Source organism: Cherax quadricarinatus, chromosome 29 (genome assembly GCF_038502225.1).
Source record: "Cherax quadricarinatus isolate ZL_2023a chromosome 29, ASM3850222v1, whole genome shotgun sequence".
Taxonomy (NCBI): domain Eukaryota; kingdom Metazoa; phylum Arthropoda; class Malacostraca; order Decapoda; family Parastacidae; genus Cherax; species Cherax quadricarinatus.
This window is the reverse complement of record NC_091320.1, coordinates 31,987,402-32,013,175: the sequence shown is the minus strand read 5'-3', so window position 1 is coordinate 32,013,175 and position 25,774 is coordinate 31,987,402. Positions and strand designations below refer to the sequence as shown.

General features: G+C 40.1%; 1 protein-coding gene across 1 annotated transcript in view; it reads right to left on the bottom strand.

Annotated features, from left to right (window-relative positions):
- Positions 1–232: 232 nt before the first annotated feature.
- Rab3-GAP (Rab3 GTPase activating protein) overlaps positions 233–25,774 on the bottom strand; it is a 74,135-nt gene continuing 48,593 nt past the window's right edge. Inside the window, exons 17-27 of the mRNA XM_053779268.2 lie at positions 25,198–25,389; positions 24,151–24,546; positions 16,881–17,114; positions 15,019–15,192; positions 14,373–14,554; positions 13,868–14,086; positions 10,814–10,963; positions 10,571–10,696; positions 10,315–10,467; positions 9,914–10,107; positions 233–9,339 (exon numbers count right to left, since the gene is read on the bottom strand). Coding sequence (XP_053635243.2) covers positions 9,943–10,107; positions 10,315–10,467; positions 10,571–10,696; positions 10,814–10,963; positions 13,868–14,086; positions 14,373–14,554; positions 15,019–15,192; positions 16,881–17,114; positions 24,151–24,546; positions 25,198–25,389 — 1,991 coding nt within the window. The 3' untranslated portion in view covers positions 233–9,339; positions 9,914–9,942. The remainder of the gene's footprint in view (positions 9,340–9,913; positions 10,108–10,314; positions 10,468–10,570; positions 10,697–10,813; positions 10,964–13,867; positions 14,087–14,372; positions 14,555–15,018; positions 15,193–16,880; positions 17,115–24,150; positions 24,547–25,197; positions 25,390–25,774) is intronic.

The window sequence follows — 25,774 nt, the reverse complement described above, 5'->3', positions numbered from 1 at the left end:
CAGGCACTGTACTTCCCATCTCCAGGACTCAAGTCCGGCCTGCCGGTTTCCCTGAATCCCTTCATAAATGTTACTTTGCTCACACTCCAACAGCACGTCAAGTATTAAAAACCATTTGTCTCCATTCACTCCTATCAAACACGCTCACGCATGCCTGCTGGAAGTCCAAGCCCCTCGCACACAAAACCTCCTTTACCCCCTCCCTCCAACCCTTCCTAGGCCGACCCCTACCCCGCCTTCCTTCCACTACAGACTGATACACTCTTGAAGTCATTCTGTTTCGCTCCATTCTCTCTACATGTCCGAACCACCTTGGTATATTTAAGCATTGAAATTGCTTAGTATTTAATGGGCCCAAATCATAAGAATTTGAATATACCTTTTATTGTATATTCTGAATGAAGATAAGTATGTTCATTAAAGTTAACATAGTATAGACAGCTTTGTCTTGATTTACCCCTTTTGATTAAGATTGATATAAACGAAACATCAAGGAATTTGTTTCAATAACTGTATTATGATAAAAGGAGACCCCCCTCCTTTTTCTCCTTGAGGAGAAAACGTAACCCGGGGTAATCCTAAACCTTTTTAAAAAATATCTCCTATTCGTAATAGATGGGGGCCTGTGTCAGGGAGATCTACTTTGGCCCATTATTGAACTATCATAAAATATGGAAGAGTTAAAATCCTTATTCGATGACATTACTTCTCAGAGCTGCCTGGCCACATTGAAATTACAAACATGTTGGCAAATCGCTAGAGTTTTAGGGGTACCATACGAGACACACTATACTGCAAACACTGTGCGCTCCATTATACGAAACTTATTGTTTCCCGATGATCAGGATGAATCTGTAGACAAAATAGAAGAATCTGATAGCCTGATTTCCCAGTTAAGTAGTACACCTCAGAAAGGGAGGGAATCCGATACAGCATGACCTCCAGAGGAGATACCAAGGGTTAGTCAGAAAGAGATCGAGGTGGCACTTATAGCCGACCCTATATCTCCAGCCCTTACGATGTTCTCCAGACTGACTGAATCCGACCAACCCGGACCTACAAACAGCAATCCGCGACCGACAAAATCTTTCCTTGAAACACTATCCTCAGAGCAATGTGAATGGATAGAGCGCATTCTCCATCTTCAAGCTAACCAGCTTGAGCTGCAACGAAAGTTGAATCAGGAGGACTTCGAAAGAGTCGATTCGTTATGAGAGACAGTTAATGAGAAAAATTAGGCGGTCGAGGTAAAGGTATTCCCGACCACTTTGACCTACACTGCGCTACTCATTTGGTTCCCAAGTTCAGCGATACTAGCCCCAACTCTTTCTTCGAAGCATTCGAAAACCAAGCACGCATGATGCATTGGCCCAAGGAACACTGGGCTGCCTTATTACATACAGTCCTTACGGGGAAAGCTCAAAACTGTACGGCTAGGTTACCTTCTGATCAATACTCCAATTATGACATCGTGAAAAAAACCGTGTTAGACTCTTATGAATTGTTGCCGGCTACTTATCAGAAAATTTTCCGGAGTTTAACATGACAACCCCATCAATCCTGGCTTGAGTTTGCGAGGGAGAAGCAAACGGCATTCCACAGATGGAAGAGGGCCATTCAGTGTACTACGGTGGAGGATCTGACTCGAATGATCTTACATGAAGACTTCTTCAACCATGTACCGAAGAGGCTACACTCGTACCTAATCGGACATTCTACTTCTACGGTGACCGAAACAGCCTCTCTAGCCGATCGTTATGATGTAACGTTACGTTTGACCGATTCCAAGATTCTGAGTAAGTTGACGCCTCCCCAACGAAAACCAGATGATCGGAGGAAGAATACTCTGACCTTCCCCTTGGTGAGAAAGTCTCAATCCCTCATGGGGGAAAAATTACCAAGTCGGGGCAGGGATGAAGCTCCAAAAGCTACTAGTAGATGGAACCAAGATCCATATTGTCAATATTGTAAGAAGATCGGGCATCTGCAGAACCAGTGTTTTAAGAGGAATAAAGACCAGAAGGACTATGGAAGAACATATCCCACTCAAATGATTACTCACTCGACTGGTGATAGCAAAAAATCTAGTGAGGTGAGGTTGACTTCTCCTCCTTCCAAGAATCACCTGCGCTGATGACTAGATATCGGAACTCCGGCGAATCTCATGAAGAAGGCAATGGCTCCTTATTATTCAAAAGATCAAGTTGGGTTAGATCAGAAAAGGTTCGTGGACATTAACACATTTCGGGACACCGGTTCTTACATCACGTTACTGAGAAAGGGAGTGTTACCTACAAGTGAGAATGATGTTTCCCAGTTGGAAGTTCTGTTAGAAGCCTATGGAGGTGCTCTAATCAAAGCTCCTTTGTGTAGTCTTTTTGAAAATTTCTTATTATAATGGATGGATCACAGTGGGATTATCCTCAGGGCCCTTTCCCATTGAGGGTGTAGATTTATTAATAGGAAATGATATATTTCATAAAGGGATATGTCCCGAACCCATAGTGTTCCTTAACACTTCAGACGATAATTATGCTCTAGAAGTTTCCAAGCAAGGAACGTCCTTATTCCCTCTTAATGTGATAACACGGGTGATGTCTCCTTCAGAGAGGGTTACCCCTTCACCCAATAGAAATGATATGGGGATAGGATTATTATTTAGTGATATGAATCAACCTGACACCTCCAAGCCGTATTCTATCACGAAAGTACCTAATATAAATTTTCCTCAGGCCAGAAACTGGGGAAAAGAGGACTTGATCCAGGCACAAATGGATGGTCCTGAGTTAGAAACTTGTAGAAGAATGGCAGTACCCGAGGAACTGATTAAGGTAAAAGAAAACTGTTATTTTGCGGACAGTTCAGGTATCCTAAAAAAGAAAGTGGTCATCAAGAGATTGAATTTACACAGAGACCTACTTGTGTTGCCTAAAGCATTCCATGACCTAGTTCTTGAATTTGCCCATGGCAGTACCCAAGGTGGGCACCTAGGCATTAAAAAGACTTTGGGAATAATCAAGAAATACTTTTTTTGACCAAAAATGTATGACACCATAGTAAAGTATGTGGCAAGAGTGTCATGTATGTCAAGTGGCCGGTAAAACCGCCCATGTCTCCAGGCCCGTTCCTTTAATCCTGATTCCTGTGTCTGGGGAACCATTTTCCCGCCTCATAATAGAGTGTGGGCCCTTTGCCCAAGACTAGACAAGGCAACCAATATCTTTTCACAATAATGGATACAGTCACCCGGTATCCCGAGGCTATCCCTCTGCGAAAAATCACAGCCCGAGTGTTGGTTCGATCCCTAGTAAAGTTCTTTGCCCAGGTGGGCATTCCCCGAGAGATCCAGTCGGACCAGGGTAGCAATTTCACATCTAAAATATTTAAAGAAGCCTTGTCTGGTCTAGGAGTGAACTCGGTGTACTCCACGAGTTATCGCCCACAGTCTCAAGGGGCGCTGGAAAGGTTTCACCAGACCTTGAAATCAATGTTACGTGCCTGCTGTGAACAGACCACAAAAGATTGGGATGAAGGTATACCCTTCTTATTATTTGCCATTAGAGAAAGCGAGCAGGAGAGTACCGGTTTTTCTCCTTTCAAAATTATCTATGGACACGAGGTTCGCAGCCCGATGGCAGTACTACGAGATACCTGGACAGGACAGACTGAGCCTACATTAAAAGCATCCATAGTGGCAATGAGAGAGCGGTTAGCCCCCTCTAGGGAATTTGCCATTAAAAATCTAGGAGAGGCTCAAGTCAAAATGAAACATTTATAAGATCAACGCTCAAAGCCTCGATCATTTGAACCTAAAGACCTAGTGTTGATACAAAGATTGACTCCTGGACATTCGTTATTACCCCGTTATTTAGGTCCATATGAGGTATTGAAGAAAGAGAACGATGTCAACTACGTAATTCGGATCCCTGGCAAAAGAAAAATCACTCGAAAGATTTCATATTAACCAGCTGAAGGCATACAGAGGAAGCTTTCTGGTTATGCCAATTTCAACATCACCCATAGAGACGAAACCCATATACGAAGAAGTCACCAGAGAAAAGGAGATCAGTCTCAAGAATTCGGAAACATTAGAAAATCTCGACCAATTCTTAGACAATCTAGGGCCGGAAAAGAAAATGCAAGTTAAAGAACCAATAAGGAAATATAGTTCTTTGTTTGAGGATGTACCCAAGAAGTGTACATTAGGAGAACATGACGTGGATGTCGGGGAGACTCGGCCAATTAAACAACCCCCCTACAGAGTTAGTCCAGCGAAACAGCAAATACATGTAATGAGAGATGAAATATCTCTCCTGCTGGAGCATGGACTGATTGAAAAGAGCAAGAGTCCTTGGGCATCCCCTTGTATATTAGTCCCCAAACTGGACGGCAGTCATCGGATGTGTACGGATTACCGAAAAATAAATGCCGTCACTCGTCTCGATAGTTACCCATTACCTCCCATTGACGACCTAATCGACACAGTCTCTACAGCCAAATTTGTCAACAAACTAGATTTATTACGAAGATATTACCAAGTACCCCTCTCGCCAAGAGCTAGAGACATTTCAGTCTTCATTGTGAAAGATGGGTTATTCAATTATACAGTTACACCCTTCGGATTATGCAATGCAGCTGCAACTTTCCAGCGTCTTATGAATGAGCTCACTTTTCCTTTACAAGGAGTGGCCGTATACTTAGACGACTTGGTTGCTTTTAGCGATAGTTGGCTTGATCATTTAGTTAGACTGGAAGAACTTTTAAAGGCTTTATAAAGTCATAATTTCGCCATCAATCTAGCCAAATGTGTTTTTGGTCAGGCCAAGGTACGTTATCTAGGGTTTGAAATAGGACAAGGCACAGTGGCCCCGATTCAAGCGAAAATCCAAGCCATCTCGGATTTTCCTTCTCCCTCGGACCGGAAAGGAATTCAACGTTTTTTAGGAATGACAGGATACTACAGGAGATTGTCCCAATTATGCCCAGGTCACTGCCCCTCTGACAGAACTTACTAGTTCAAGAGTGAAGTTTAAGTGGACCCAAGATTGTGAAGAAGCTTTTCGAAGACTGAAGCGTCTTCACTCCTCGGCTCCTATCCTACAAAGTCCCAACTTTGAGAAACCATTTACCTTACACATCGATGCTAGCAGTTATGCTCTAGGAGCCGTGTTACTTCAAAATTCCACCAATAATGACATTCTTCACCCTATTTGCTATTTTTCCTCTAAACTACGCCCCCATCAACTTAATTATTCTACTGTAGAGAAAGAGGCTTTAGCCCTTGTGGTGGCTTTAGAACATTTTGACTTGTACCTGAGCTCTTCACCCCATAAAATTTCTGTATATTCTGACCATAACCCCCTTACATTTATTAACACCATGAAATCTAAAAATCTCAGGATATTAAGATGGGCACTTAGAATTCAACCCTATGCTTTCGAAATTTCACATATGAAAGGTCCCGATAATGTACTGGCTGACGCTGTCCCGCTCTTAAGATGCTTCTTTTTTGTTCTTGTGTTATTAATAATGTTCTATTTTTGTCCAGATGGAGCGAGACGAAAATATCTTTACGAGGTCTTCGGGACATGCGAGCGAGGATGAAGAGTTTCTGTGTGAAGTTCTGCAGTTACTTCATCTCCAGGCACTCCAAAAGGGCTTCTCATGACAAGAACTTAATTACCGATCCCACTCTTGGAGGGTGGGGGTGTTACGATGTATCGTAATATTTCTTTGCTTTTATCATCCAGATAATACTACCTTGTTAGCTGCTTCGGTAATAGCTAAACCGAAGCTGCTGGATCGTCATAGTATTATCAGTCATCCTTCATCATTTATGTATAGATGTACGGTTAAGTATAACAAGCTCGACTTTGTCCAAGAGTTGGGTTGTTTATGACGTCATGATTTGGCGCCTTCTGTTTACCTGTCATTCACGAGGCTTGTTCCCGGCAGTCTCTCTCGGGCAAGCTCTGAGAACAGTCCTACTTAGCTTTGGCTCTTCCTCGTCTACCCTGTGAATGGGGAAACAGACCAACTCATCTATTCGAGGATTATTTTACAGTGTTTGCAAGGACGAGCTTGGGAAATTGGTGCTTTCTTGGTTATTGGAAAAGTGGCACCTCTATCTGAGCTGTAAGGAAGTATATATATAGTAATTTAAATAGTATGTACAAAGATTATCAACTTGGTATATTTAAGCATTGAAATTGCTTAGTATTTAATGGGCCCAAATCATAAGAATTTGAATATACCTTTTATTGTATATTCTGAATGAAGATAAATATGTTCATTGAAGTATAGTATAGACAGCTTTGTCTTGATTTACCCCTTTTGATTAAGATTGATATAAACGAAACATCAAGGAATTTGTTTCAATAACTGTATTATGATAAAAGGAGACCCCCCTCCTTTTTCTCCTTGAGAAGAAAACGTAACCCGGGGTAATCCTAAACCTTTTTAAAAAAGATCTCCTATTCGTAATATTATGGGAGATTTTAAATCAGAGTTATGAACTTTGTCTTGACAGAGATTGTCTGTTTTGTGATGCACCAACTAGTAGCCAGTACACATGCATGGGACATTTTGTTATTTATGTAACATAATTCACTAATATTAAAGACAGTGAAGTTTAAAGTGACCAGAAACAGCAAAATATATATACCTGAACTGTCTATTAGTCTAGCTCCCCAAAATAAATAGGCTCTCATTACTCATCTACATAAATTACTGTAAATATGTTCTATGCTACTCACATTAAATGTAAAAATGAAGAGGGCAGTCATTTGTCCTTCAAGTATCTGCTAAATTCTCAAGACTGCAAATGGTTTGAGAGCAATGCAAGCTGTTTCCACAACCATTTATAAAACCATAAAAAACCTTACACTGAAGCAACAGTTTACAGGTTTTAATCATTTAAACATGCACAAGGAAGTCTTTTGCTTACACATGATATTTACTATTATTCTTTATAACTGGCACTAAATACAGGACTGCAACATTACATGATGTATTCAGAACAGCTGGAATTCAAACACATGGCAAGGCAGTTCTAAAACTGCACTAACCACTGTACCATACAAATCTAGGAAGTCATCCAACTAGTATATTTCTATGCACTAGGTGAGAAAGTGTGGCCTCCTAGTGCAAGGTTTTCGTAGACAAATTAGTGCAGGAGATTAGTCTGCAAAGACTCTGACATTGTGATCACAGGGAGCCCCCAGCTAACCTTCCTAAGGTATAAAAATATACCTAGTTGGATGAATCTTGATAGACCAGCATAGTAGTGGATAGTGCAGTGGCCTCCTAGTGTTAAGACTGGCTAGCTACCTGGTCTGAGAGCTGAGCACAATAGTGTTATCAGTAATGTAAACATAATCTATATTAATATTGTTATATGTGTGTGCAGCATACTTCTGTTTTTCTTTTTGGGCCACCCTGCCTCGGTGGGATACGGCTGGTTTGTTGAAAGAAGAAGAGTGTGCAGCATGGGTGGCAAATGTTGCAACAAAAAAGCTGGAGGAAGAGGAGATGTAGCGTCTAAGCAGTGTGAACATAATGCAGAGAATCTCTAGCTTGAAGATTAGGAGGAGGTGCGGGGATTCTAAAAATATTATCCAGAGGGCAAAGGAGGCATTGTTGAGGTGGTTTAGACATTTAGAGAGGCTGGAACAAAATAGAATGACTTAGATGGCACATAAATCTGTAGTGGAAAGAAGGTAGGGTACAGGTCATCCTAGGAAAGGTTGGAGGGAGGGGTAAAGGTGTTTCTATGTGTGAGGGGCTTGGATTTCCAGCAAGTGTGCATGAGTGTGTTAGATAGGAGTGGAGACAAATGGTTTTTATGACTTGATGTGCTGTTGGAGTGTTAGCAAAGCAACATTTATGAAGGTATTCAAGAAAATGGTTAGCCAGATATGAATCCTGGAGGTGGGAAGTACAGTGCCTGTGCTCTGAAGGAGGGGGGTGTTAATATGTTGCAGTTTTTTTAACTGTAGTGTAGGCATGCCTCTAGCAAGACAGTAATGGAGTGAATGATGAGAGTTTTCTTTTTTGGGTAACCCTGCCTTAGTGGGAAATGGACGATGTATTAACGATGTAACCCATAATTTTTTTTTATTAATTTTCACAACATATGATGAATATTTACTATATGTATGTATTAATATATGCTAAAAATCCACAATGAAAAAAATGTGTGTATGTGTGTTAAATATATTACTAAAAAGTTTTTTTTTAAATTAGGCTGCTTGACAGAGTGGGTGTAGTCATAGAGATAAGAATTTATTATAAATGCTATGAAAATAGAAGCTGAAACAAAGCTGAAAGAGGCAGGAGAATTTCAGTGGAGAGAAATTAATGGAATTACATGGGGTGTACCCAAATTACATGGAGTGTATCCAAAAGAATCAGAGATAAGGGCATAGCAGTACTATTAAATGATCAACTATGGAAAGTGGGATTATTGGAGTATAAATTAAAGAATTATGTAGACTGGAATAAAGGTGAGATGCAAGGAGGGATTATTGAGGTGGTTTGGGAATCTAGTGGATAAGGAAGATAAAAATGACAGAGCATGAATAAATCTAGGGGTGAAGGTATGTCACCCCAAGAATGGGTGGAAGAAGGGTACAGTTTTTTCAGTGTCAGGGGCTTGAGCATCCAGCAGGCTTGTGTATGTTTTAAGACAGGAATGAGTTTTTAATGGAAATGCATGATGTGGAAACCAACAAGAACTGGGTGTTAACCCTTCAAAATGGACCAATAAATGCTTTCGACAAAGATTTCTTAAATAAGTGATATAGGCATTATCATAAATTAGATCTCTGGCAATGAATCCAGAAACTACATACATCATTATTATTATTATAATCAAAAAGAAGCGCTAAGCCACAAGGGCTATACAGCACTATACAGCAGATTTATCTATGCCCTTTGAAGGGAATTTTTTTCTTTAGAATTCTGACATTTGATTTTTTTCATACTTTTGTTTACCCTTTTTATGTTAAAAGTTTATAATGTTTTGATTTGTAATCTCCATGAAAGCCCCTTAAGAACCAGTATAAAAGGAAATAACATATAACATTTAAAAAAAATTCTTGTAACCCATAGGCAGCAAAAATTATAGAAGCTGAACAGCTACACTGTCTTCCATGGTTTCAAGTCCTCAGTGAATGCAATAAAAAAATTAACCTTGTAAAATAGGCAACACATCTGCAAAACTATCCTATGCTACTGGAGATCTCGTGTGTCACAAGAAGTACCATCCTCGCAAGTAGTATTTCACACAACACTCCTGCCTCGTTAACTTCGTGACCTCCATATTTTTATCACAGAGTTCTGCAACAGATACAATATTATTGTATTCATGTGGAAGTGCTAAACACATAAGGGTTATACACAACCTAGGGAATGAGAAGTAAACAGGTTTGACCTAAGGACAGGGAGGGTAGTTTCAGTTCCTTTAATCAGGAGCCAGTCACTAGCATTATGGCACCTCACTTAAACAGTTACTATACATTAGACAAGCTATCGAGAGATTCAAAATAAAAATTATTACAGTACTAATATAATGTATGTGGAATCTGCAAAAACTTATCAGTTTACTAAAAGCAAAGAGATTAAAGAATTTTACAAAAACATATTTTTTAAGCTATTTCTAAGAATTAGAATTTATCACAAATTTCAAGTCAGGAACAACAAATCTAAATTGTACTTCATATCCTTGGTAATACAATGGTAGAATACACCAACAGTTTGTAGGACAACATGTGGTTTATTACACTATTTATGAAGATGTTTAGTCCACTAGGAACTATCAGCTCGTGAATTGATAAAAGTTCCTAGTGGATGAAAAATCTTCATAAATAAAATGCCACAACTTGCATACTGCATCTTATTTCATAATCCTTACCCATTTAAAGATACGCAAAAATCCAAAGACTACGTGGAAGAATTCTGATCTTCTATAAATGCTGCTAAAGTATCATAGAGTGCAGTAGCCAGTTTAAACTCTTGAGTGGTGTCTGGGAGAAGGTTGAGAGCACGTGTCAGTAGGTTCAATGTTTTCTCTAGTGGCACAGCCGGACAACGTAGACTCCCGGAATCCTGAAGTGGGAAAAAAAATTAGAGGATTTAAAATGGGAAAAAAAAAAAAAAAAAAAATCCAGTTATATCTAAACAATAATTACATAATCTCAAAAATCATAAGAGTAGAAAATTTTTGAACTAACAAAAATCTAAAAATTAAATAAATATGCACTATACAATGTAACTACAGTACCTCACAGTCAATAAGAAATGCTAATAGCTTACACAGGATTTGACCCATTCAGTAATAGTAGGTGACATCAATGCTAAATGATGCGCAGTATACGAGGAGTTCACAAGGAAATAGTGGAGCCTTTGTCCTGCAATCAACACTAACTGTGACCCCAACAATGGTCCATCATTGACCACTGGCACCACCTGAAGATTATGGATCACAGATTAATTTTTTAAATAATTTTCAGTACAAATTAAAACAAGTTCAATATTTGTTTTAAGGAACAAGTGAATAAGAGATGCGTACTTCCTCGGCCATGCTATCAAAGCCCGATGTATAGAGCTCGCAGATGTGGTGACGATGTAAGACATCAAGAGATATTCCCCATGCCCTACCCAGATCTATTGCTTGTCTGATGCTTGGTGAAGTACCCTGAGGACAAATATGTTAAAGTTACCAAAAAGGGCTACAAAAGTTATTCAGAGTATACATCTGCCTACAGGGCTTCTCTTATCAATTAATAATAACCTACTCTGTAGAAAAACCAACCTGGCCAGAACCTGCAGTGTCTGGGAGAGAAGTAACTGTGGCAGTAATCACTCGACACAGGAGAGCCAAACGTGCTTTGGCTATGGTGGCATCAGTGTAACCTCCTATGGTCCAGCTCGTTGTCAAAGAATTGAACAAAACACTACGGCCCTGAAGTAGTTAAAATGTTTTATAACATTAAAATTTCTCTTATATAAAGTAATAAATCCCAACTGCCTTCATTTACATCTAGGTTAGCCCAGGTAACCCATCAATAAGGTTAGCCCAGGTAACCCATCAATATGGTTAGCCCAGGTAACCCATCAATATGGTTAGCCCAGGTAACCCATCAATAAGGTTAGCCCAGGTAACCCATCAATAAGGTTAGCCCAGGTAACCCATCAATAAGGTTAGCCCAGGTAACCCATCAATAAGGTTAGCCCAGGTAACCCATCAATAAGGTTAGCCCAGGTAACCCATCAATAAGGTTAGCCCAGGTAACCCATCAATATGGTTAGCCCAGGTAACCCATCAATAAGGTTAGCTCAGGTAACCCATCAATAAGGTTAGCCCAGGTAACCCATCAATATGGTTAGCCCAGGTAACCCATCAATATGGTTAGCCCAGGTAACCCATCAATATGGTTAGCCCAGGTAACCCATCAATATGGTTAGCCCAGGTAACCCATCAATATGGTTAGCCCAGGTAACCCATCAATATGGTTAGCCCAGGTAACCCATCAATATGGTTAGCCCAGGTAACCCATCAATATGGTTAGCCCAGGTAACCCATCAATATGGTTAGCCCAGGTAACCCATCAATATGGTTAGCCCAGGTAACCCATCAATATGGTTAGCCCAGGTAACCCATCAATATGGTTAGCCCAGGTAACCCATCAATATGGTTAGCCCAGGTAACCCATCAATATGGTTAGCCCAGGTAACCCATCAATATGGTTAGCCCAGGTAACCCATCAATATGGTTAGCCCAGGTAACCCATCAATATGGTTAGCCCAGGTAACACATCAATATGGTTAGCCCAGGTAACCCATCAATATGGTTAGCCCAGGTAACCCATCAATATGGTTAGCCCAGGTAACCCATCAATATGGTTAGCCCAGGTAACCCATCAATATGGTTAGCCCAGGTAACCCATCAATATGGTTAGCCCAGGTAACCCATCAATATGGTTAGCCCAGGTAACCCATCAATATGGTTAGCCCAGGTAACCCATCAATATGGTTAGCCCAGGTAACCCATCAATATGGTTAGCCCAGGTAACCCATCAATATGGTTAGCCCAGGTAACCCATCAATATGGTTAGCCCAGGTAACCCATCAATATGGTTAGCCCAGGTAACCCATCAATATGGTTAGCCCAGGTAACCCATCAATATGGTTAGCCCAGGTAACCCATCAATATGGTTAGCCCAGGTAACCCATCAATATGGTTAGCCCAGGTAACCCATCAATATGGTTAGCCCAGGTAACCCATCAATATGGTTAGCCCAGGTAACCCATCAATATGGTTAGCCCAGGTAACCCATCAATATGGTTAGCCCAGGTAACCCATCAATAAGGTTAGCTCAGGTAACCCATCAATAAGGTTAGCCCAGGTAACCCATCAATATGGTTAGCCCAGGTAACCCATCAATATGGTTAGCCCAGGTAACCCATCAATATGGTTAGCCCAGGTAACCCATCAATATGGTTAGCCCAGGTAACCCATCAATATGGTTAGCCCAGGTAACCCATCAATATGGTTAGCCCAGGTAACCCATCAATATGGTTAGCCCAGGTAACCCATCAATATGGTTAGCCCAGGTAACCCATCAATATGGTTAGCCCAGGTAACCCATCAATATGGTTAGACCAGGTAACCCATCAATATGGTTAGCCCAGGTAACCCATCAAATGGTTAGCCCAGGTAACCCATCAATATGGTTAGCCCAGGTAACCCATCAATATGGTTAGCCCAGGTAACCCATCAATATGGTTAGCCCAGGTAACCCATCAATATGGTTAGCCCAGGTAACCCATCAATATGGTTAGCCCAGGTAACCCATCAATATGGTTAGCCCAGGTAACCCATCAATATGGTTACCCCAGGTAACCCATCAATATGGTTAGCCCAGGTAACCCATCAATAAGGTTAGCTCAGGTAACCCATCAATAAGGTTAGCCCAGGTAACCCATCAATATGGTTAGCCCAGGTAACCCATCAATAAGGTTAGCTCAGGTAACCCATCAATAAGGTTAGCCCAGGTAACCCATCAATAAGGTTAGCCCAGGTAACCCATCAATATGGTTAGCCTAGGTAACCCATCAATATGGTTAGCCCAGGTAATCCATCAATAAGGTTAGCCCAGGTAACCCATCAATATGGTTAGCCCAGGTAACCCATCAATATGGTTAGCCTAGGTAACCCATCAATATGGTTAGCCCAGGTAATCCATCAATAAGGTTAGCCCAGGTAACCCATCAATAAGGTTAGCCCAGGTAACCCATCAATAAGGATATAAGTTGATTATTAACAATGTGTAATACATTAATATCATGCAACCAAATCACAAGAAAATTCCACTTTGCTTTTACCATTAATTCAGCTTTTGAAGCAAGATGAAATTACTAAAAGTTTTGACATGTAAGTACAGTTTAATCATGTCCATCACTGACAGCTCTAGAACTATCTTCAAGAGCCATCAGTTAAACACGGTAAAGGTAACTTCCCCACACTAATATGGTGATATCTATCACAAGAGCAGCAGCGCTGTATAGCCCTTGTGGCTTTGCACTTCTCTTTGATTATAATAATAATAATAATAATATCACAAGAGCAGAAAGTACAAACTAACAGCTTGCAAAGAATGAGGTTCACGGACTGAATTGTTTGATGAAGGATAACATCTGAAGAAGTCTGATTGAACAAAACAAAATTATATGAAGCACTATCAATAAGTCCAGTAAGAGACAAAAAATTTTGCTTGATAAAAGTTCCTTGATGAAAAAATTACAAAAGATATGCAATTTTTTTTAACATAATTTACATAAATTGAATAGACATATTAACACTTACCTTGCCATCAAAACATGTCAGAGGTCTGAAACCTTTCAGGTTGTGCTGGGATATGAGGTAGAGAACAGACAACAACTGGTAATGCAGGTAAACCAGGTCGTAACAAGTCATCTTCTGCATGATAGTCACCTCCACTAATGCTGGGGAACCCACTTGACCCATCCAAAATCTGTCAGCTGATAGTACCAGTGGCTTCTCAACCTCGCACACTACATTTGCCTTACAACAGAAATGCATATAAATGGTTATGAACAGTGCAGCTCAAAGAATATTTTCTATAAATTATTTAAGGAATGTTTCCAGTGCTGAAAAGCCAGCCAATTTAATTATCACAGTGGTATTTCACCCTAGCAACAAAATACTGATTTCATAATCCCAATCCTTTCTCCAAGTCAAAATAAATTAAGAATATTTTTCACTTCAAAAGGGGTATTAACACCCCAATTTATCATATTTTGTATGACTGAACGGAATTATTATTTACGAATGCAGAAATGCAACTTACATTCATTATTTGCTCTAGTATTCCTAAGGCAATATGAAACATGGGTGCTAAGCTGTGTTCTCCAAGGCCCAAGTCGCGTCGGCACAGTCTGTCTTTTGGTAACCGACCCACCTTTTCCATAAGACTCGATGCAGCTTGCACGCACTGGCTCACCCATGTCTCCCATATCATTAAAGACACTCCTGGGAAAAAAAAATCAGTAGCAAAGACAAATACTCTGAAATAAGCTTGAAAATGCCCGGTGAATCATTCGTAATATGAGGACTGCATTTCTGGAAGGCAGCTAGGGAATGAGAGATGGAAAATGAACTTTCTTCTTTCAGTCACTACCTTGGTGGAAAGCAGTAAATGTTATTAATAACTGAAATAAAAATAAAGCCAATCTAAATGTAGACTAATATAATTTTTTTGTGGTTATCACAAGTCATTTGTAAACCTATGACACAAGTAATGACATACTGCAGTGGTACACAGGATGGGTTTTAATTTGTCTCGCTGCTTGCTGCCAACACAAAGTGTGTGACTGAGTATTTTATTTATAGCCAGTACATCTAATCTAAACAGACTCTTAAGTGCCTATCTGACATAAGCTTTGAGAGAGATGAAAATTAAAATAAATTCACAGTAAAATGACCACATGGCATACCATGTCTGATGTGAGAATTCTTTATTCTCGTAATGTGAGTCAAAGCCTTGGAGAGCATACTGGTGTCATCAGGAGTCTTGTGCCAGGCTGCTGCTAGTTCCCAAGCCATGTTTGTAAATATAGAATCACCTGCTACTGAGTGTGGAAATTTTTCACCAACTCTTTTCAGCAGTTCTGAAAATATTGCAAAAATTTTAAGTGGTGTAAAGTTAAAGTAAAACATGCGTAATGTGCAAAGATTTAGACTCGGTGAAGCTTACAATTACAGTGGACCCCCGCTTTACGATCACCTCCCAATGCGACCAATTATGTAAGTGTATTTATGTAAGTGCGTTTGTACGTGTATGTTTGGGGGTCTGAAATGGACTAATCTAATTCACAATATTCCTTATGGGAACAAATTCGGTCAGTACTGGCAACTGAACATACTTCTGGAATGAAAAAAATATCGTAAACCGGGGGTCCACTGTATTTGGTCGTGGCCTTCTGACAACTTACCAGTCCACCCCATAAAAAGTAAATTTCACATAAGATGTTCAAAATTAATAGTTATATGGAGGAAATTTTGTTGGGAGAAAAAAGACAGCACGAAATAAAAGAGAGGTTAAAAATAACTCTAGAAGTATATGCCTCTGCTTTGATGTCATAGACGTGTTGAAAATATCTTGGAAAATGTGTTTTGCCTTACAGCATTCCATTACTACAGCAATTTAAAATTATGACCAAAACTCGCTACACGGCAACCCATCTTTCTTATGCGGCGAGCCCCACCCGGTTTGTTTACCTTCTCCATGAGCCCATTTCTCTATTGTGCATGGAAACTTTCCAAAATTTCAAGTGTTTTAAAGCTATTGCATATTTTATGTGAACTCTGATAATTATACTTTTGTGTACCTGTACCTAAACATACTTACACACTGGCATGCAGGTACACATTAAAATCACTAAGTCTCTCTCTACTCTTGATGCCATATTAATAATAATAATCTCTTGGGGACATTAAACGTCGTATATTACGTTAATATAGACATTTCCATTAATCCATCTATGATATTTTCTACAAAATTATATAATAAACATGGTACGTAACATATAAACATGATAAATACACCCCACGGTAGAATAAATTAACATAAATATGAGATGTGGTAGCCAGGCGACTTGTAGGAGGGATGGCAAGAATAGCGTTTTCTCCAGCCCAACATCAGAGAAAATGTGTACACTATAATGTTACTGGGGGTAACCTTCATATGCCTTCACTCACAGCTTCATTTCTTCTAAAAATAGTGGGACAAGAGAATGGGAGTGTTCCTCTTTATTTATTCTACTGTATCAACATGGAGACAACTTGTACACAATGTAAAGTGTTTGTATTATGGTATACGATTCACAGACATGGGAATGAATGTGTATCAACCCAAAGCAGATGCATCTGTTTGTATACATTACATGTGGGTGAGGTGGTGTCAGGTGGGGTGGGGTGGGCTGCCCTGACTGGCTACCTTACTTCCTGCACCTGACTTCCTACAAATAAATACGACTCATCTTTCACCTTACATTAAGACTACAAATATTTTAAGTTACGTAATGAGTGTACTGTGCGTGTATTTTACTTTGTACTGTGTTTTTTAATGTCTAGTCTAATACTAACTTAATGTAAGTTAGTGTAAGCTTACTGTCTGGCATTTATAAGAGGAAAAAAATGGCATCCTGCTTTAAGGCGGTAACCTGGAACCTAACCTGCCGTATAAGTGGGGCCCTACTATACACACAGTATTCTTGGATAGGATGCAAGATACCAAGGTAGAGGGATTCAATTCTCAAGGTGGTTTGGAATCCCAACAAGATTTCATAGCACTTACCATCAATTTCTTCACAGGTCTCAACATCTGCCCTGAGTTCCTCTGTAACTTCTGCAGAATCTGGGGAATACTTCAGATTATCATCAGCCACTTTGTCAACAACACTCTCAACTTCCATATCCTCCCTTTCCTTGGATTTTCTGAACACATCTTGTTGCACGAGAAGCTTCTCAATGGTAGTTAAAGGCAAACCAGAACCTATAAACCAGTTTGCAACCAGCTCTGCAACATAACCTGTAAAAAGCATATGGGTATATTAGTTATCCCCATTACAGTTTTAAACATTAATTGTTTCTTTAAGAAAAAGAGGATAAGTAAGTATACAAGATATGATGTAGGGCATAATGACAGTAGTGTATTGGTAGATAAAAGATTGTTGAGCAGACTTTAGGATGTACATTTTCATAGAAGGGCCAGAGATATGTCACATCACTTTTTAGTTGCAGCTACAGTGAGAGTAAAAGGCAGATGGGATACAAGGAAAATATAGCAGCAAGTAAGAGAGAGGTGAAGGTTTATAAACTAAAGGAGGAAGCAGTTAGGGTAAAAATATAAACAACTACTGGAGGATAAATTGGCTAGTGAGAGTATAGACAATGGTGTCAAAGATGTATGGGGTAGGTTTAAGAATAGTGTTAGACTGTTCAGCAGAAGTTTGTGGTTACAGGAAAGTTGGTGTGGGAGAGAAGAAGAGTGATTGTTGGATGATGATGTAAAGAGAGTAGTAAGGGAGAAAAAGTTAGCATATGATAAATTTTTACATTGTAGTAGTGATGCAAGGAGGGAGGAGTATATGGAGAGAAAAAGTGAGGTTAAAAGAGTGGTGAAGCAATGAAAAAAGACAGCAAATGAGAGAGTGGATGAGATGTTATCAACAAATTTTGTTGAAAATAAAAAAGTTTTGGAGTGAGATTAATAAGATGAGGAAGCCTAGGGAACGAGAAATAGAGGTTTTGGGAAGATGGAGGGAATATTTTGAGAAATTGTTAAATGTTGATGAAGATAGGGTAGCTGTGATTTCGTGTACAGGGCAAGGAGGAATAACATCTTGTAGGAGTGAGGAAGAACCACTTGTGAAAGTGGGGAAAGTTCATGAGGCAGTGAGTACAATGAAAGGGGGTAAAGCAGCTGGGATTGATGGGATAAAGATATAAATGTTAAAAGCATGTGGGGATATAGTTTTGGAGTGGTTGGTGCTTTATTTAATAACTGTATGGAAGAGGGTAAGATACCTTGAGACTGGCAGAGAGTGTGCATAGTTCCTTTGTATAAAGGCAAAGGGGACAAAAGTGTGTGCAAAAATTATAGGGGAACAAGTCTGTTTATAACCGTGGTTGTTTAATATATTTATAGATGGGGTTGTAAGAGAAGTAAATGCGAGGGTCTCGGCAAGAGGCGTGGAGTTAAAAGATAAAGAACAACACATAAAGTGGGAGTTGTTAGAGTTGCTCTTTTCTGATGACACTGTGCTCTTGGGAGATTCTGAAGAGAAGTTGCAGAGGTTGGTGGATGAATTTGGTAGGGTATGCAAAAGAAGAAAATTAAAAGTGAATACAGGAAAGAGTAAGGTTATGAGGATAACAAAAAGATTAGGTGATGAAAGATTGGATATCAGATTGGAGGGAGAGAGTATGGAGGAGGTGAATGTATTCAGATATTTGGGAGTGGAGGTGTCAGCGGATGGGTCTATGAAAGATGAGGTGAATCATAGAATTGATGAGGGGAAAAGGGTGAGCGGTGCACTTAGGAGTCTGTGGAGACAAAGAACTTTGTCCTTGGAGGCAAAGAGGGGAATGTATGAGAGTATAGTTTTCCCAACGCTCTTATATGGGTGTGAAGTATGGGTGATGAATGTTGCAGCGAGGAGAAGGCTGGAGGCAGTGGAGATGTCATGTCTGAGGGCAATGTGTGGTGTGAATATAATGCAGAGAATTCGTAGTTTGGAAGTTAGGAGGTGGTGCGGTATTGCCAAAACCGTTGTCCAGAGGGCTGAAGAAGGGTTGTTGAGGTGGTTCGGACATGTAGAGAGAATGGAGCAAAACAGAATGACTTCAAGAGTTTATCAGTCTGTAGTGGAAGGAAGGCGGGGTAGGGGTCGGCCTAGGAAAGGTTGGAGGGAGGGAGTAAAGGAGGTTTTGTGTGCGAGGGGCTTGGACTTCCAGCGGGCATGCACGAGTGTGTTTGATAGGAGTGAATGGAGATAAGTGGTTTTTAACCTTTAAATGGTCCAAACGTATATATACGTTTTTTCAACATCTGAAAGTATGTAAAAAAATGTAGATCTTTTTTGTTTTACATTTGAAAACGTAAAAAAAACTTTTACCTACATTTTTTTTTTTTGTTATATTTGAAAATATGTAAAAAAAAGTAGATCTACTTTTGTAGCACTACGAATTTGAACGTCAATCTCTTTGGACCGTTTAAGGGTTAATACTTGACGTGCTGTTGGAGTGTGAGCAAAGTAACATTTATGAAGGGGTTCAGGGAAACCGGCAGGCCGGACTTGAGTCCTGGAGATGGGAAGTACAGTGCCTGCACTCTGAAGGAGGGGTGTTAATGTTGCAGTTTAAAAACTGTAGTGTAAAGCACCCTTTTGGCAAGACAGTGATGGAGTGAATGATGGTGAAAGTTTTTCTTTTTCAGGCCACCCCGCCTTGGTGGGAATCGGCCAGTGTGTTAATAAAAATAAAAAAAAAGTCTGTTGAGTCCTAGGTAGTAGGTTAGTAGGCAGCAACTGCCCAGGGAGGTACTACCGTCCTGCCAAGTGAGTGTAAAACGAAAGCCTGTAATTATTTTACATGATGGTAGGATTGCTGGTGTCCTTTTTTCTGTCTCTTAAACATGCAAGATTTCAGGTACATCTTGCTACTTCTACTTACACTTAGGTCACACTCCACATACATGTACAAGCATATATATACATACCCCTCTGGGTTTTCTTCTATTTTCTTTCTAGTTCTTATTCTTGTTTCTTTCCTCTTATCTCCATGGGGAAGTGGAACAGAATTCTTCCTCCGTAAGCCATGCATGTCGTAAGAGGCGACTAAAATGCCGGGAGCAAGGGGCTAGTAACCCCTTCTCCTGTATATATTACTAAATTTAAAAGGGGAAACTTTCGTTTTTCCTTTTGGGCCACCCTACCTCAGTGGGATACGGCTGGTACATTGAAAGAAGTCTGTTGAGTCATAGGTAGTAGGTTGGCAGGCAGCAACTGCCCAGGGAGGTAGTACCATCCTGCCAAGCTAGTGTAAAATGAAAGCCTGTAATTGTTTTCCAAGATGGTAGGATTGCTGGTGTCTTTTTCTGTCTCATAAACATGCAAGATTTCAGGTACATCTTGCTACTTCTACTTACATTAAGGCCACACTACACATGCCTGTACAAGCATATATATACACACCCTTCTGGGCTTTCTTCTATTTTTCTTACTAGTTCTTGCTTATTTCCATTTATCTCCATGGGGAAGTGGAACAGAATTCGTCATCCGTAAGCCATGTGCATCATAAGAGGCAGCTAAACTGTCAGGGGCAAGGGGCTGGTAGCCCCTTCTCCTGACTATATTACTAAATGTAAAAGGAGAAACTTTAGTTTTTTCTTTTGGGCCACCCAGCCTCGGTGGGATACAGCAGGTGCATTGAAAGTAGTAGTAGTCTGTTGAGTATACCTGGTAAAGTGTATGGTAGAGTTATTATTGAAAGAATTAAGAGTAAGACGGAGAGTAGGATAACAGATGAACAAGGAGGCTTTAGGAAAGGTAGGGGGGTGTGTAGATCAAGTGTTTACTGTGAAATGTATAGGGAACAGTGTTTAGATAAGGGTAAAGAGGTTTCTGTGGCATTTATGGATTTGGAAAAGGTGACTGACAGGGTGGATAGGGGGGCAATGTGGCAGATGTATGGAATAGGAAGTAGGTTACCGAAAGCAGTGAAGAGTTTTTAGGATAGTGAGGCTCAGGTTAGAGTATGTAGGAGAGAGGTAGATTATTTCCCAGTAAATGTAGGCCTTAGAGAGAGATGCGTGATGTCACCATGGTTGTTCAATAAATTTACAGATGGGGTTGTAAGGGAAGTGAATGCTCGGGTGTTGGCAAGAGGTGTGGGGTTAAAAGATAAAGAATCTAACACAAAGTGGGAGTTGTCACAGTTGCTCTTTGCTGATGACACTGTGCTTTTGGAAGATTCTGAAGAGAAGTTGCAGAATGAGTTTGGTAGGGTATGTAAAAGAAGAAAATTAAAAGTGAATATAGGAAAGAGTAAGGTGATGAGGATAACAAATTAGATGACAAAAGATTGGATATCAGATTGGAGGGAAAGATTATGGAGGAGGTGAATTCATTCAGATATTTAGGAGGTATACCATCTTTTAGGAGTGAAGAAGAGCAGAATGTAAGTGTGGTGGAGGTACGTGAGGCATTACGTAGAATGAAAGGGGGTAAAGCAGCTGGAACTGATGGGATCATGACAGAAATGTTAAAAGCAGGGGGGGATATAGTGTTGGAGTGGTTGGTACTTTTGTTTAATAAATGTATGAAAGAGGGGAAGGTACCTAGGGATTGGCGGAGAGCGTGTATAGTTCCTTTATATAAAGGGAAAGGGGACAAAAGAGATTGTAAAAATTATAGAGGAATAAGTTTACTGAGTATACCAGGAAAAGTATACGGTAGAGTTATAATTGAAAGAATTAGAGGTAAGACAGAATGTAGAATTGCGGATGAGCAAGGAGGCTTCAGAGTGGGTAGGGGATGTGTAGATCAAGTGTTTACATTGAAGCATATATGTGAACAGTATTTAGATAAAGGTAGGGAAGTTTTTATTGCATTTATGGATTTAGAAAAGGCATATGATAGAATGGATAGAGGAGCAATGTGGCAGATGTTGCAAGTTTATGGAATAGGTGGTAAGTTACTAAATGCTGTAAAGAGCTTTTATGAGGATAGTGAGGCTCAGGTTAGGGTGTGTAGAAGAGAGGGAGACTACTTCCTGGTAAAAGTAGGTCTTAGACAGGGATGTGTAATGTCACCATGGTTGTTTAATATATTTATAGATGGGGTTGTAAAAGAAGTAAATGCTAGGGTGTTCGGGAGAAGGGTGGAATTAAATTATGGGGAATCAAATTCAAAATGGGAATTGACACAGTTACTTTTTGCTGATGATACTGTGCTTATGGGAGATTCTAAAGAAAAATTGCAAAGGATAGTGGATGAGTTTGAGAATGTGTGTAAAGGTAGAAAGTTGAAAGTGAACAGAGAAAAGAGTAAGGTGATGAGGGTATCAAATGATTTAGATAAAGAAAAATTGGATATCAAATTGGGGAGGAGTAGTATGGAAGAAGTGAATGTTTTCAGATACTTGGGAGTTGACGTGTCGGCGGATGGATTTATGAAGGATGAGATTAATCATAGAATTGATGAGGGAAAAAAGGTGAGTGGTGCGTTGAGGTATATGTGGAGTCAAAAAACGTCATCTATGGAGGCAAAGAAGGGAATGTATGAAAGTATAGTAGTACCAACACTCTTATATGGATGTGAAGCTTGGGTGGTAAATGCAGCAGCGAGGAGACGGTTGGAGGCAGTGGAGATGTCCTGTCTAAGGGCAATGTGTGGTGTAAATATTATGCAGAAAATTCGGAGTGTGGAAATTAGGAAAAGGTGTGGAGTTAATAAAAGCATTAGTCAGAGGGCAGAAGAGGGGTTGTTGAGGTGGTTTGGTCATTTAGAGAGAATGGATCAAAGTAGAATGACATGGAAAGCATATAAATCTATAGGGGAAGGAAAGAGGGGTAGGGGTCGTCCTCGAAAGGGTTGGAAAGAGGGGGTAAAGGAGGTTTTGTGGGCGAGGGGCTTGGACTTCCAGCAAGCGTGCATGAGCGTGTTAGATAGGAGTGAATGGAGACGAATGATACGAGACGAATGATACTTGGGACCTGACGATCTGTTGGAGTGTGAGCAGGGTAATATTTAGTGAAGGGATTCAGGGAAACCAGTTATTTTCTTATAGTCGGACTTGAGTCCTGGAAATGGGAAGTACAATGCCTGCACTTTAAAGGAGGGGTTTGGGATATTGGCAGTTTGGAGGGATATGTTGTGTATCTTTATACGTATATGCTTCTAAACTGCTGTATTCTGAGCACCTCTGCAAAAGCAGTGATAATGTGTGAGTGTGGTGAAAGTGTTGAATGATGATGAAAGTATTTTCTTTTTGGGGATTTTTTCTTTTTTGGGTCACCCTGCCTCGGTGGGAGACGACCAACTTGTTGAAAAAAAAAAAAAAAAAAAATTAGGAGTGGATGTGTCAGCAGATGGATCTATGAAAGATGAGGTGAATCATATCCTGGGACACTGACCTAAGGAGGCCTGGTCACAGACCGGGCCGCGGGGGCGTTGACCCCCGGAACTCTCTCCAGATAAACTCTCTCTCTCCAGATGGATCTATGAAAGATGAGGTGAATCATAGAATTGATGAGGGGAAAAAGGTGAGTGGTGCACTTAGGAGTCTGTGGAGACAAAAAAACTTTGTCCACTGAAGCAAAGAAGGGAATGCATGAGAGTACAGTTATACCAACACTCTTATATGGGTGTGAAACATGGGTGGTGAACATTGCAACAAGGAGAAGGCTGGAGGCAGTGGAGACATCATGTCTGAGGGCAATGTGTGGTGTGAATATAATGCAGAGAATTTGTAGTTTGGAAATTAGGAGGAGGTGCAGGATTACCAAAACTATTATCCAGAGGGCTGAGGAGGGGTTGTTGAGATGGTTCGGACATGTAGAGAGACTGGAACAAAATAGAATGACTTCAAGAGTGTATAAATGTGTAGTGGAGGGAAGGCGGGGTAGGGGTCGGCCTAGGAAATGTTGGAGAGTGGGGGTAAAGGAGGTTTTGTGTGCGAGGGGCTTTGACTTCCATCAAGCATGCATGAACATGTTAGATAAGAGCAAATGGAGACAAATGGTTTTTAGAACTTGTACTGTTGGAGTGTGAACAAGGTAACATTTATGAATGAAGTCAGGGAAATTGGTAGGTCGGACATGATTCTTGGAGATGGGATTTACAGTGTCTGCACACTGAAGGAGGGGTGTTAATGTTGCAGTTTTATAACTGTAGTGTAAGCGCACCTCTGGCAAGACAGTGATGGAGTGAATGATGAAAGTTTTTCTTTTTCGGGCCACCCTGCCTTGGTGGGAGAAGGCTTTGTGTGTTAATAAAAAAAAAAAAATATTATTGAGAAAATGCAATACATTCAATCTTCAAATGCTGGAATACTTCACATACCTTTACCCTTATCAAGCAAAGCTTTGACAGAGACTTCAAGTTTTAGTCTTCTTTCTGAGCCATTTGGTGGCAAGAGTGACAGGAGTTGACTCAGTGGCATTAGACATTCCAGCTGCCACAGCACTAAATTCCACTCTGCCATCTCCATGGACAAACTTTCCCAGTCATTCAATGAAGGATATGAGACTTCGGCAGCTTGGTCAACATCCATCTTGCTTGGCTCAGTTCCTTCGTTCTTTTCAGGCTGATGCGAGTGTGTTTCAAGGTTGGCATGGGTGCCTCTACAAAGAAGTGCAGCCATGAATGCGTGGTAGGGTTGTGTGGATGCTACCAACTTGTCCCTCACTGCATTCCACCACTTACTCTGTTCAGCAATATCACAGAGAACTTTATCACCTGAAAAAATAAAAAAAATTAGATAACTTTGTTTTTTCTAGGTAGTAGGTTGGTAAACAGCAACCACCCAGAGAGGTACTACCATCCTGCCAAGTGAGTGTAAAATGGAAGCCTGTAACTGTTTTACATGATTGTTGTATTGCTGGTGTCTTTTTTCTGTCTCATAAACATGCAAGATTTCAGGTACGTCATGCTACTTACACTTGGGTCACACTACACATGCATGTACAAGCATATATATACACACCCCTCTGGGTTTTCTTCTATTTTCTTGCTAGTTCTTGTTCTTGTTTATTCCTTATCTCCATGGGGAAGTGGAACAGAATTCTTCCTCTGTAAGCCATGTGTGTCATAAGAGGTGACTAAAATGCCGGGAGCAAGGGGCTAGTAACCCTTTCTCTTGTATACATTACTGAAGTTAAAAAGAGAAACTTTCGTTTTCCTTTTTTGGGCCATCCTGCCTCAGCGGGATATGGCCGGTTTGTTGAAAGAAAGAAAGAAAGATTTCCAGTGATTGTAACACTGACTACTTATCTTCTTCTTGAATTCCATTTCACTGTTAGAAATAGCAAAAATAATTAAAGCGTTAACTTGAAAAAGAAAATACCAAGAGAATCCTAAGAAGAAAAGTCTTTACATTGTCAGTCTCACCTGCTAATGCAGAGAGTACATGTATAATGGTTCCAAAATGGAGTACAGCCACTGTATCTGGTTGAGGACTGAGGGACCAATGTATGAGAGCCAAGTGAAGCAATGACTCCAAGTTTGCACCACTGGCCTCCACAGTCTTGCTGAACAATTTCACACTCTCGCCATGCCATGACCATCTATACAGGAATTCACCTGGAAAGAAAAATTTGTATACAATATATATATAAAAAAAAAATTAAAAACATTCATGAAACTGGACACATGAACAGTACATTAAGTTCGGGTAAAAAGTTGCAAAGTGTTTGCTACAAATGACTACAAATATATATTCATTATTAAGGTTTTACCCTTACAGAATCTCAAATTTTTTATTATGTCATTAATAATTATAGAATAAATTTTGAAATAAGAATGGCGAAAGGTAGGAACAACCATTACAAAGAATAATTAGAGACCAAAACATTTTTGTCTCATGACATAACCACTTTAGCTTGAATGAACTGGACAGACAAGAGTGTCTATACCACATAATATGGCCTGATTCTAAGTACTATATCAAAACTTCCAATGACTAAAG